At 40.7% G+C, this 13,031-nt stretch overlaps 1 protein-coding gene across 1 annotated transcript; it reads right to left on the reverse strand.

Moving 5' to 3' along the window:
- Nucleotides 1–378: 378 nt before the first annotated feature.
- Nucleotides 379–11,539, reverse strand: LOC132538752 (golgin subfamily B member 1-like). The gene is given in 2 exon segments (XM_060191930.1): nt 379–1,555; nt 11,487–11,539. Coding segments are annotated over 2 exon segments (1,158 nt in total). The 3' UTR covers nt 379–450.
- Nucleotides 11,540–13,031: the final 1,492 nt, after the last annotated feature.

Consider the following 13,031-nt stretch of genomic DNA (forward strand, 5'->3'; position numbering starts at 1 on the left):
TTGCAAGAGACCTAATTAGATATTTTATGTTTCCTAGAACTTATTTTAAAGGCAGGACTATCTTCCCTCTGTGGAAAGAAAGGAAAATATATAAAATAAATGAGGCAAAGAAAGTTTCATAAAAAAATGATACTGGACTTGAGATTACTAGGCTTACTCCTGGCTAGAAGAAATCGCTCAGCATCTATCACCATACAACGGAAGGCTCAGCAATCAACTATGGAGCTTCTTCAGATATTTAAAAGTGCTCAGGGTCTGGGCAGTAGGAAAAGCAGATTTGTTGATCCCTGCAGCTATAATCTGTGCTCATCTACCCCTCTATTGTAGGCACTTTCTGTGGGCAGTTGGGAGAAACTATCTGTAAATGGGAAGACTGTTCCACTGAAACAGACGAGTGGAGGTGAGGGAAATCCAAGTTCTGCGGAGTGGTCCAAAAGGTGAGAACTTTGTTTATAGATGACCTGTGAAACACAGAATGAGCAGGACATGGACCACCAGAAAGTAGATGGCTGCTAGCAGTGGCACTCGGGTTCGAGAGTGACATAGTGAACGCAGAACCCGCTTCCATCCAACACCACTCCGGGTCTGACGACAACTGCTGCTTGTAAAATTTATTAACAGTGCCTGCTCCTGAGTGCCACAGGAGCCAATGATAGGAGTCCTAGCAGAGTCCCATTCACCATGCTCCAACCGCCTGATCTGCTCCTCAGCCACAGAGAGGGCATTCTCAGCAGTTGCTCTTTGGTCTCGCTCTTCTTCTAGCAGTTTTCTCAATTCATTCATCTCCTGTTTAGAGTTGTAGAGCTGCTTCTGGGCTTCTGAAAAGCTTAGCTGTGCCTCTCTTTGTTCGTCAAGATCATCCTTCCTGTGAGTGCCATTCTTTTCCTGTGGAGCTCCTGGAGCAACATCTTTAATCAATGGCCCCACCTGCAACTCTTGAACTTGCTTCTCCAAGACTGCACAATGATTAAAGAGGTCACTGTAATGCTGCTAGTTCTCACGAAGGCTTTGGCTGGTATCACAAAGTTGAATTGAAAGGGTATTTTTCTCCTCTAGTAGCTGTGAAAACTTGCTGTTCAGTTGCTGGATTCTTAGTTCCTTTTGGTGAACTTCCTTTAAGGTATTATTGAGCTGGGTCCTAAGAAGATCTGTCTCATAAACTAGGTTTTGTGACCTATCCTGGGATGCTGATGTCTCTGGGGATGCCTGCCTTTGGTATTGCACTTTGTTGAGGGTATCACTCTGGGAGGACGCAGAACTCAATTCCCTTATAAGATTCCGTAAATGACTGAGTTGCTGATCTTTGTCTGTGATAGCCATGAAGTACTGCTCCTTCATTCTCCTCTCATGAATTTCCCAGGAACCTTTCTCCATCCTGAGCTGATGTAGTTCATGCTGCCAGGAGAGATGTTCCTGTCTGAGCTCTTCTTGCATAATCTGAAATGTCTTTGTCTTATCTTGAGACTCCTGAAGTTGAGCCTTCAGTGGACGTAACTCAGTGACTTCTTTGTTAATCTGTAAGTACTGCTGCTGCAGATTCTTCAATTCTTTCAGTCTGGAGAGTCAGTCTTCAAAAGGCTGAGGAATTAACAGCACCAGGTTTCTCTGGGAAAAAAAAGTAATAGGGGTAGGGAGGAGGTGGTTTGGTGTAATACTCCAATTCCATTTCAGGTTCGACTTGTGTTTTCTTTTCTAATCTTGTTTTTCAACTTCGGCCTGAGAGTGAGATCATCCCATATTCATCCTTCTGTTTCTGACTTATTTCACTCAGCATGATTTTTTCAAGATCCATCCAAGGTCGGCTGAAAACGGTGAAGTCACCATTTTTTACAGCTGAGTAGTATTCCATTGTGTATATATACCACAACTTGCTCAGCCACTCATCTGTTGTTGGACATCTGGGTGGCTTCCAGGTTTTGGCTATTACAAATTGTGCTGCCAAGAACATTGCCAAGAACATTATTATTGTTGTTGTTGTTGATGTCATTGTTGGATAGGACAGAGAGAAATGGAGAGAGGAGGGGAAGACAGAGAGGGAGAGAGAATGATAGACACCTGCAGACCTACTTCACCTCTTGTGAAGCAACTCCTCTGCAGGTAGGGAGCTGGGGGCTTGAACCGGGATTCCTGGTCCTTGAGCTTTGCGCCATATGGGCTTAACCTGCTGTGCTACTGCCTGCCCCCCCATAACTTCTTTATCCAGTCATCTGTTAATGGGTATTTAGGCTGCTTCCACTGTTTGGCTATAGTGAATAATGCAGCTATGAACTCAGGGTACATCCATCCCTGTCCACTGGATAAACACCTAAGAGTGATAATGCTGGATCACAAGGCAATTCCATTTTTATTTGTTTAAGGACTGTTTGTACAGTCTTCCAAAGGGGCTGCACCTATTTACATTCCCACTAGCAATGTAGCTGAGCTCCTTCCGCAAGAAGATAAAAAAGTAATGTCCACACATACTTATATACATGTCCTGAGGTTTGATTTAAGATGAAGTAGCAGAAGTTGAGAGAAAGGAGAGAACTCTAAAGTTTACACACTTGTCAATGATATTAACTCTCTTCTGTTTGAATTGTTTCATGTTACTTTCCTAGCACTCTTGAATATTAACTTACTAAATAACAAAAAAAACTATCATGAAAAATTACTGATGCCTCTATTTAAATGAAGACAGAAAAAATTTTTTGTCAACTTTCATTTTCAAAGAATAGTAGCACCTGATGTCATAAGAGAATATAAACAGCTAAGGATTGACAGGTAGAAAATAAGCATTCATTGTTTGAGGCAGAACTTAACTCCAAATGTTCCTTTTTTTAATTACTGCAAAAGGGAAAAAAATCACATCCCCAATAAGAGCTTTAATCATTTTTCACCTCAGCAATTGTCTGTGATATATCCCTTAATTAAGTGACTTCACGCAATAGATAAATGTTCTCAGCTGGGCGTCTAGATAATATGGGGTTGAATGTCTAAGAATGTGCTTTTTAAATTATTAAACTTACTTATTTCTTGGAGAGAGAGAGAGAGGAATCATGAGGGGAGGGAAAATAGAGTTGGAGAGAGGAAGAGAAATACCTAGAGTACTTCTTCACATCTTGTGAAGCCCCCTCCCTGAGGGTGGGAACCAGGAACATGAACCTACCTGGGTCCTTGAGTTTGGTAACATGTTCACTCAACTGGGCCTGCCATTTCCAAGCCCTGGGATATGCCGTATAACATCAGCTAAAATATTTGTCTTACAAAATGATGAATTAGTGCCATACTCTCTATTTTACAAGCAAAGAAACACATAATTGATAAAATTAGCTAAATTTCCAATGTTTGCAGTGTGAATAGATTGCCAGATTACTCTATAATTCTAAAGAGGTAGGTAACTCTTTTACATATGATAAAGTATACCTGCTAAGAATACATAAGATGATAGTTTTGTATAAAGAATAGTTATTTAAGGGCCAAAGAATAGAAATGAATGTGATCAGATATATTCAGCCTAGTATATATATATATAGGAAACATTGACTAAACCATAGGATAATAGTGGTACAACTCCACACAATTCCCACTAACCAGAACTCCATATCCCCTCCCCTCCCCTGATAGCTTTCCTGTTCTTAAACCCTCTGGAAGTATGGACCCAAGGTCATTGGGGGATGCAGAAGGTTGAAAGTCTGGCTTCTGTAATTGCTTCCCTGCTGAACATGGGTGTTGGCAGGTCGATCCATACTCCCAGCCTGACTCTCTCTTTCCTTAGTGGGGCAGGGCTCTGGGGAAGTGGAGCTCCAGGACACATTGATGGGGTCATCTGTTCAGGGAAGTCTGGTTGGCATCATGCTAGCATCTGGAACCTGCTGGCTGAAAAGAGAGTTAACTTACAAAGTCAAACAAGTTGTTGACCAATCATGAATCTAAAAGCTGGAATAGGGCACATGAAGAGTTGGGGGGGAGGGTCCTCCATTTTATAGATAGCTTGTAGGCATATTTTAGTTATATTCCAAAGGACCTGTGCTGTACAAGTTTTTTTCTTCTGTTTTTCCCCCTGAGCCTAAAATGTGATATGCAGGTGGAGATTATTATCTGGGGAGATGATGTAATGGCTGGGAAAAGGACCAGAAACCTGGATCAGGGTAGAAAGTAGCCCTAGTCCGCTAATATGGGAAATGGGTATAAATATTATTGACTGTAAACCCCACTGATGTGATGTGATGTGATCTGGTGCCCATCTTCAGATTAAGAGCTTATGTAACTACCTCTGCATTCCTGTAGATCTGAGCTCACATTCTGTGGTCATGAGTAGGAACATTCCAAGCTGCCCCAATATCAACCCATCTTCCTCGGGTGCCACGGACCACCACAGCGGATGAGCAGCAGGAGAGTCAGGGGTCTCGAAGGCAACCTCCCCGGTGGGTCAGGAGTCGGTGCAAGGGAGAACAGATAGACACCACACTCTATTGGAGGGTGAATCTGGACTCATTTTAATAGTGAAACTGCATTAGCTTTTTTACTTTTTCAGGTTATATTCAGGTTGTCTAGACAACTAGCTCATAAGGAAGTAGCAATAAGCATCATAGTCTTGTGGCTTCGGCAGGATACATGTTACTCCCTATAACTGTAAAGAATGGTACAATACTTAGTATTGCCCTGTTCTCAGGGGAGGTCATACCCAGAATTGTTTCTGACTTTTGCAGAGGGCTCTTTCTATCATTAATCTTCTATGGGGGGCATACGAATCTTTGCCTAGTCGTGGACCACTGCTCATCTAGGTTTGGTACAGTTTAACTTTTAATCTTTCTTTGTTTCAATATGTCAACTTGTACCTGGGAGGCCTCAATCTCTGCATTATTTCTTTGAGGGGCAGGTCATAACATGACTTGTTTTGTCCATCTATGTTGACCCACCTTCCCCACTTTCATAATGTAACTTTCAAATATGCCCCTGTGTAAGGGAGAGGGGGTTCCTCTGACTCTCCATTCCCACCAGGCACTGCCAAAGCACTATTAATCAATTGCAACAGTATAATTATTTGTAGCAATAACGGGAGGAGAATGCGTCGACCCATTCTCGTCCTCCTGCCCAGCTTCTTTGAAGTCTGAATGCAGGTCCAGAGGAGATGACCCTGTCAGGATCCCTGGCATTTGTGATGGGGTGCCGCACTCGGGTATAGCATAGAGTATGTTGTCCATCCTCCCTTCGGAGGGTAAACATTCTCTAATGTTGTTGATCCAAGTTGTGGGCAAGGTCCTATGAGGAGCCCACAAAGGGGTCTATCTGATTGTCATAGAAATGCAAATAAAGACAACAATGAGATAACACTTTACTCCTGTGGGAATGTCATACATCAGAAAAGGTAACAGCAGCAAATGCTGGAGAAGTTGTGGGGTCAATAGAACCCTCCTGCACTGCTGGTGGGAATGTCAGTTGTTCCAACCTCTGTGGAGAACAGTCTGGAGAACTCTCAGAAGGCTAGAAATGGACCTACCCTATGACCCTGCAATTCTTCTCCTGGGGATCTATTCTAAGGAACCCAACACATCCATCCAAAAAGATCTGTGTACACATATGTTCTTGGCAGCACAATTAGTAATAGCCAAACCCTGGAAGCAACCCAGGTGTCCAACAACAAATGAGTGGCTGAGCAAGTTGTGGTCTAGATACACAGTGGAATACTACTCAGCAGTAAATAATGGCGACTTCATTTTTTTAGTCGAGCTTGGATGGACCTTTAAAAATACATGTTAAGTGAAATAAGTCAGAATCAGAACTACAAATGTGCTGCTCCCAGTGGCCATTTTTTCCTGTTTTCCTCATTTTTTTTTCTTAGAGAGAAATTGAGAAAGGAGGGGAGGTAAAAAGGGAGAACTGCTTCATAGCTCATAAAGCATCTCTCCTGCAAGTGGGGAGCAGGGGCTCAACCCTGGGTCCTTATGCTTGGTAATATGTGTACTTAACAGTGCACCACCGCCAAGCCCTAGAAATAAACCTTTATGGCTACCACAGGAAGAAAGTCTGGAGTAGTACTCGGGAAAGACATAGTAAAAAAGAGCTAATTATCTGAATGAGTGATCAGTCTTTTCAGAGAGTAAGTGTTGTTTCAATTACAAATGGTTTTCTAGAGGAGTCCAGCAGGCAGAGTAGTAGTAATAGTAGAGTTTTGGATTTAGAAACTTTATATTTTTCCCCTTTTGTTGCCCTTGTTTTGTCATTGTTGTTGTTATTATTGCTGTCATTGTTGTTGGATAGGACAGAGGGAAATAGAGAGAAAAGGGGAAGGCAGAAAGGGGAGAGAAAGACACCTGAAGACTTGCTTCACTGCCTGTGAAACGAACCCCCTGCAAGTGGGGATCTGGGGCTGGAACCGGGATCCTCATGCCAGTCCTTGTGCTTCACACCATGAGCTCTTAACCTGCTACGCCACCTCCTAGTTTTAGATTTACAAGCATGATGAGGTTACAAGTTGGACCCCTGGCACTGCACATAGTAGAGTGCAGCTCTGATCTATATCTATTTATCTGTCTGTCTGTCTATCTACCTACGTACCTATGTACCTACCTATCTTTATCTCTCTATCTCTCCTCATGAAAAGAAAAAGAACAGAAAGATTGCACTCCCCAAAACAACCTTGATTCATACTCTCAGTGGGAAGAAGTGATAGGATGAAAATAAGAGGGGTCTGAACTCCAGCTCCATCATCACCCAAAGAGAGAGAGAGAGAAGGAGAAGGAGAGGGAAATATGGAGGTAGCTATGATGCTATGCTTGGCTTAGAGGGAAAGAGAGAATTGAATCAAGAGAAAAGGGGTAATTATGTACAAATGTAGACAGATAGTTGTAGAGCTGATGGTTGGCCCATGTCTACAACCTTAGGGAACTGTGATGGATTGCAGTGGGGAGACTGAAGATTCAGAACTCTAGTGGTGGGAATGGTGGGAATTTAAATTGACATGTAACTTTGCTAAGTAAATAAATGAATTGAATTTTTGTGTCTCTGAAAAAAAAAAAAGATTTACAAATTGTATGTTGGAAATAGGTATAATCAGAAAGGAACCTGGTCTACTTGTTGCAATCATTTTGTTTTACACTAAGCCATTGGCTTTTCTTAAAATTTTTGTTTTATTTACTGATTATTGGATAGAGACAGAGAGAATTTGAAAAGAGAGGGGGATACAGAGAGGTAGAGAGACAGAGAGACACCTGAAGCCCTGCTTCACCACTCATGAAGTTTTCCCCCTGCAGGTGGGGACCAGAGGTTTGACCCTGGTCTGTTTGCATTGTCACGTGTGCGCTCAACCAGGTGTGCCACCACCTAACCCTGCTATTGCCTTTTTAACTTACACAGTTGCTTGTGGAAGATTCTTTCCTTGGTAAATTTATGAATATCTACAACACAGCATTGCTTGGATAATATGTATGTATGCTTGCATGTGCATACATAGATAGGTATGCTTATATTTGCACCTATGTGAAATGTATCTATCTAATAGACATACACTGCCTCTCTATATGCACATTTCGTTAGGATGACTGTGGGACTCCTCATGTAATTGTGCTTCCTTTCGATTTTTTTTTTTTCATCTTAAAAACAATCTCTTTAGATATAACATTTTGTTGTTGATCCAATGGAGGCACACAATTCTTCCTGTATTTTTTTTTTTCAGAAAAGAAAGTTTACCAGAATCTTTTTGGTTTTCAAGTAATATATAAACTTGAATGGGTAAGGCAAGTAGCAGGGGTTTTTGGTTTTGCTGTTGCTGTTTTTCCCCCAAACACTAGTGATCTCCACAGTATTTTTCCTTTTCTTGCCTTAGGTATAAATGCTAGCAGTTTAGTGACAACAGGGACTCTCACTGTGCTGCCTCCTCGGCCTACATCTGCTGCAGAACCTTTTCCTCTGTGTCTCACTCAGAAATGACAGCCTGCTTTGTCACTCAGTAATTGGTGTGGAAAAATATTCCCAGGTATGTGATAAGTCGCTGCCACTGTTTAATGAAACCCATCAAAAAGGCCTCTTCTATCCTAATGGAGGGAAACTTGAGATGCCGTGATATGACTTTTAGTGGCAGCTAACGCTTCAGCATTCCTCAACAGTGAATCACGGATCTTCTCCCAAATTATATTTTTACATTTCAATTGATGGTACAAATATATCTTCTAAATATTTTTTAACATACACACTTGTTTTTATATTTTATTTTATTCAAATGAGAGAGATACAGAGGGAAAGAGATAGAAGAGAGAGAAAGAGAGACACTGGAGCTCTGGCATGTGGTGGTGCTGGGGACTGAACCAGGAACCTCAGTGCCTTAGGCATGAAAGTTTTTTGCATAACAACTATGCTGTCTTCCCAGCTGTACACATCGTTACTGATCATTTGGTCCAATAGCATCAATAAATATAATCATACTCAAGCATCATAAAATGAAGACACAGTTTAGTTACCTTGAGTTAAGATCATTTTAATGTTCATGAGAGTAAAAATAGTTGTGAAACAATGTTAGAAGTATGCATTTCCATTGGTATCACATGGTTCTGAAAAGCTTCTGATCATTGTTTTCTATTGGAAGAATGGGATAAAATGAATGCTTGTACATCATATAGATTTTGTTCTCGATATAGACAAAGAGATAGTGAGGAAGACAAATAAAGGGGAAAAAGACAACAACACCGAAGCTTCTTTTAATATTGGAGGGACTGACTTTAAACCTTGGTTTCTCAGGAATGATTTATCTTGGTCCACCTTAACAGGCACAACAGGTTCAGAAGTCCAATTAAGACTTCAACTTCGTTGACTCTGCTCAGATTTTTATTTGGCTTGTTGGACCAAGAAAAGTGAATTAAGTAGTGATATGATGGGAAACACCATTACTGAATTATATTGGTTTATATGGTTAGAGCCATTTCCCCTGGATATAATATTTGGATTTATTCTTGAACAATACCTGAATCACTGCAGATACTTCTTCTTGACCTTTCTACAGAACCTGTTCTTTATCTGTAGGAAAAGAAAAGTATATGGTGGTTCAGCCAACTATAAAGTGCTTCCATTTCAACTATGTACAGAGAGGTCAGGAAAATGACCTCTGTGGGGTTTTGTAAGCCCACCGGACTCAACATGAGGTAGATTGAGATTGCACTCTGTGTATTACTAGATCAATGTTACCATTCTAGAGCAGGAAAGAATAAATCTACCCTTGAATGGTCACACTCTGATTATAGACCCAGCAAGCTTCTTGCTAGCTAACATATTGGGGGATTAAGGTGGAAGACAAAATTCAGGTCACTAATAGGCTGAGTTGGACCTAGGGTATGATGATTATCTGGGTAGGGCAGATGCAGTTAAGAGAATCTTTTAGAAATGGAAGATGAGAATAGAAATTGAGGATACACGGCTAAATTAGAGAAGGAAAACCAGCAAATTATGAAAGTCAAATCCAATCAAGTATTGCTGCCTTTAAGGATAGAACAATGGGATGGAGAGCCAAGGATCACAGATGTCTCCAAGAATATGAAAAGGTCAATGGAATGAGTTATCTTCTAAAGTCTTCAGAGAGGAACATAGCCCAACAATAACCTCGAGTTTCAGTCAATGAAATGCATTTCATAGTTCTGAAATCTAGAACTTGAAAATAAACCTTCGTAAAATGTTGTTGTTACAAACATGGAAAACTAATATGGCAATTGAATGCAAAATCATGATAATGTTTTACTTGCTGTGTAACAGTTTTGACTTCAACTATGTATCTATAGTCCTTAGAATATCTTTATAACACCCTATCCCAATTATACACTCTTTTTTTTTTCTTTTGTAAAGGACACAGTTCTATTTAAGAAGAATACTTCGAGCTACTGTTGTAACCACCTGATAAGACTTGTAAGATTGTTTTTCATGGGAGATTGGACAATCTTTTGTCACAAGTTTCTGAATCTGATAAAAGTAAATATCAAGAAGTGGACAAGTTATTGTGTTTGCTTTTAATTGGGTCAGCAGAATCCAACCTCCTGACTATCTAGATTTCGTGTTTATAGATGGAACACTGCATTTGCTCAATGCCCTATTGTTCTTGTCCACGGGTTGCTATAGTTTTTTAAATAATTCTGAAAACTCATGGGGTCATGCACCCCAGGATGCCAATCAGGCACTGCTGTTCATTAAAATAATTTTGTTCATCCTATTTCTGATGAATAATCATCACCTTTTGACCTCTATGATTTTAGCAATCTATTTTTCCACAGCTCTCAAGGAATCCATTTTGGCAATAGCATTTAATACACCCAGCCCTTATTTATAGAGAAAAACCAATAATGAGCTTGTCAATGCAGTCATCTTCCTCTCTGCTATCTGCTCATCATTGTGGTAAATACTTAGCCCTCCAGGGGCCCCTGGCCAGTGGTGCACTGGTTTATGTGCACATAGTACGACCAAGCACACAAGCACTCCTGAGAGGACCCTGGTTTGAGCCCAGGCTTCTCACCTGCAGAGGGGTTGCCTCACAAGTGGTGAAGTAGGTCTACAGGTGTCTATCTCTCCCTCCTCTCTCAATTTATCTCGGTTCTGTCCAATAAAAAGGAAAAAATGGCTGCCAGGAGAGGTGGATTCATAGTGCCAGCATGGAGCTCCAGTGATATAACCCTGGAGGTTAAAAAAAAAAAAAAATCCTTTGTCCCATAGACCCTACCATAGAGCAGAGTCTCCTAGTAGATTTCCTCAACTTTTACAGAATTGCATTCTCTTAGCCTGGCAGAATGATTGTTTTTTTTAAATGTGATTGTTATTGTCTGACCAGCAGGTGATTCATCCCATGGAATATTCATGCTTCCATATGCAAAGACCCAGATTCCAGCCCTGGGCCACTGCATGAGAGTGATGACAGAGGGAAGTTTCTGGAATGCTAGAGAAGTGCTGCAATGCCTTTCCGTCTCCTCCTCTCTGTACCCTCTGTCTCTGTGTGATTCTCTCTCTCTTTTTCTCTCCCTGTCTCCCTTATTCTCTCTCTCTCTGTTTTTTGCCCTCTTCAGGCACAGAGCTCAGGAAATAACCCTAGTAGTAAAAAAGAAAATCATACGTATGTACATATATATGTTTTTCTAGTTGTTGAATCTATTTTTTCTATTTGTCTAATCTATTTGTTTTGAAAATTATGCCTTCTAAGCTCTGTTTAGTCTATGTTTTTGCCATACGTTTGATCTTAACCTTTCACTGTCTTTTAATTATAAGATATGGGCATGCTTAAGTTGTGCGTGTGTGTGTGTACATACATATAAACACACACACACACACACACACACACATTGTTGTTGTCACAGGAGTACAATTTAAGATCGCTACCCTTACCCTAACTCTGGTACCTCAGTATGAATCATTATTTCTTCAGTTCCTAATGAATTTGTTCTGGCTCCTAAAATTTAGCTGTGATCCTAAATTATATATCACAGCAGTATAGCTTGATACTGTTGAACCCCTTTTAATCTGACTTTATATTCTAGACATACAGGGCTATATCAAACATCTCCCTTCCAGTCATTTCAAATCTATTTCCCAGCATATTGCCTATAGGTTGACAAGATAACTCTCCTGGGTAGGGTGCCTGCTTTGTTTCCTGAGTGACTCCAGACTATGTCTGACCACAGCTGCAGTGTAGAGAGCTGAGGTGCTTTCGGGTCTTTCCAATATCCCCTCTGTCTCTTTTCTCTTTCTGTCCAAAAAAAGATAGTCTGAAGTAATAAAGCCACAGTGGTGACAGAAAAAGTGAAAGAAACTGCTTCACCACTTGGGAAGTTTCCCTTTCTGCTGGTAGGTACTTGGGGCTTACACCCTGGTTCTTGCAAATTGTATTATGTGTGCCACTGCCTGATTTCAAATATTTACTTTTCTCTTATGTTTATCCTTCTTCGGGATGCATTGGATCGACCTTCTCGTGGTGCATCCAGTGAGTACCCATTTATTGGGGAAACTGACGATCCTTCCTAGCCGACTGAATCCACATGGATCCCAGTCACTTTCAAAGCCAGCAACAAGCAGACATCAGGCTCAACCTGACGCTGTTGACTGGCTACGGAAGAAGGGCAAACGCTAGAAGAAGAATCCTTCTTCTTTCTTTCTTTCTTTCTTTGTTTCTCTCTCTTTCTCTCTCATCTTTCTTTAAACATTGTTTAGCTTTGGTTTATGGTGGTGCTGTGAATTAAAAATGAACCTTGATATTTTCATAACTAATCTATTTGTTTTGATAATTTAAACTTTTTATTTTTTAAATCTTTTTAATACTTATTTATTCCCTTTTGTTGCCCTTGTTCTTTTATTGTTGTAGTTATTATTGTTATTGTTGATGTCGTCACTGTTGGCTAGGACAGTGTGAAGTGGAGAGAGGAGGAGAAGGCAGAGAGGGGGAGAGAAAGACAACTGCAGACCTGCTTCACCGCCTGTGAAGCGACTCCATTGCAGGTGGGGAACTGGGGGCTCGAACTGGGATCTTTAAACCGGGCTCTTGCACTTTGCACCACTTGTGCTTAACCTGCTGCGCTACCGCCCGACTCCCGATAATTTAGCCTTTTAAGCTCTATTTAGTCTATGTTTTGGCCTTACATTTGATCTTAACCTTTCACTTTCTTCTAAATATAAGATATGGGCATGCCTAAATTGTCAAGAAAATCTGCTGACTTGCGTGTTTGGATTGATTCCCTAATCTTCCATTACTTTTCCTCAGTATATCTGACAGAGTCCTGCTAGTACCTTTTAACTCTGTACACTCTACAGTAAAAACTTTTCAGAATTCAAATGCCTACTATAATACAAGCATCAGGCAAACATGTCCATTTCTATCAATAACATTTACTAGTAATGAAAGTTGCAAACACTGACCCACTAACAGCCTGAGCTACATTACAGGCTTCCCACATTCAACTAGTGATGAGATGCACACTGTCATTTTGATTGCTCATCTTCTGGTTTCAAAGTCACATTGGTAGTGTCTCTATCATAGGACCATAACCACTTTAAAATCTTCTCTATCTGACTCTTTAAAATATAGTTCATGGGAG

The sequence above is a fragment of the Erinaceus europaeus genome, chromosome 5 (genome assembly GCF_950295315.1).
Source record: "Erinaceus europaeus chromosome 5, mEriEur2.1, whole genome shotgun sequence".
NCBI lineage: Eukaryota > Metazoa > Chordata > Mammalia > Eulipotyphla > Erinaceidae > Erinaceus > Erinaceus europaeus.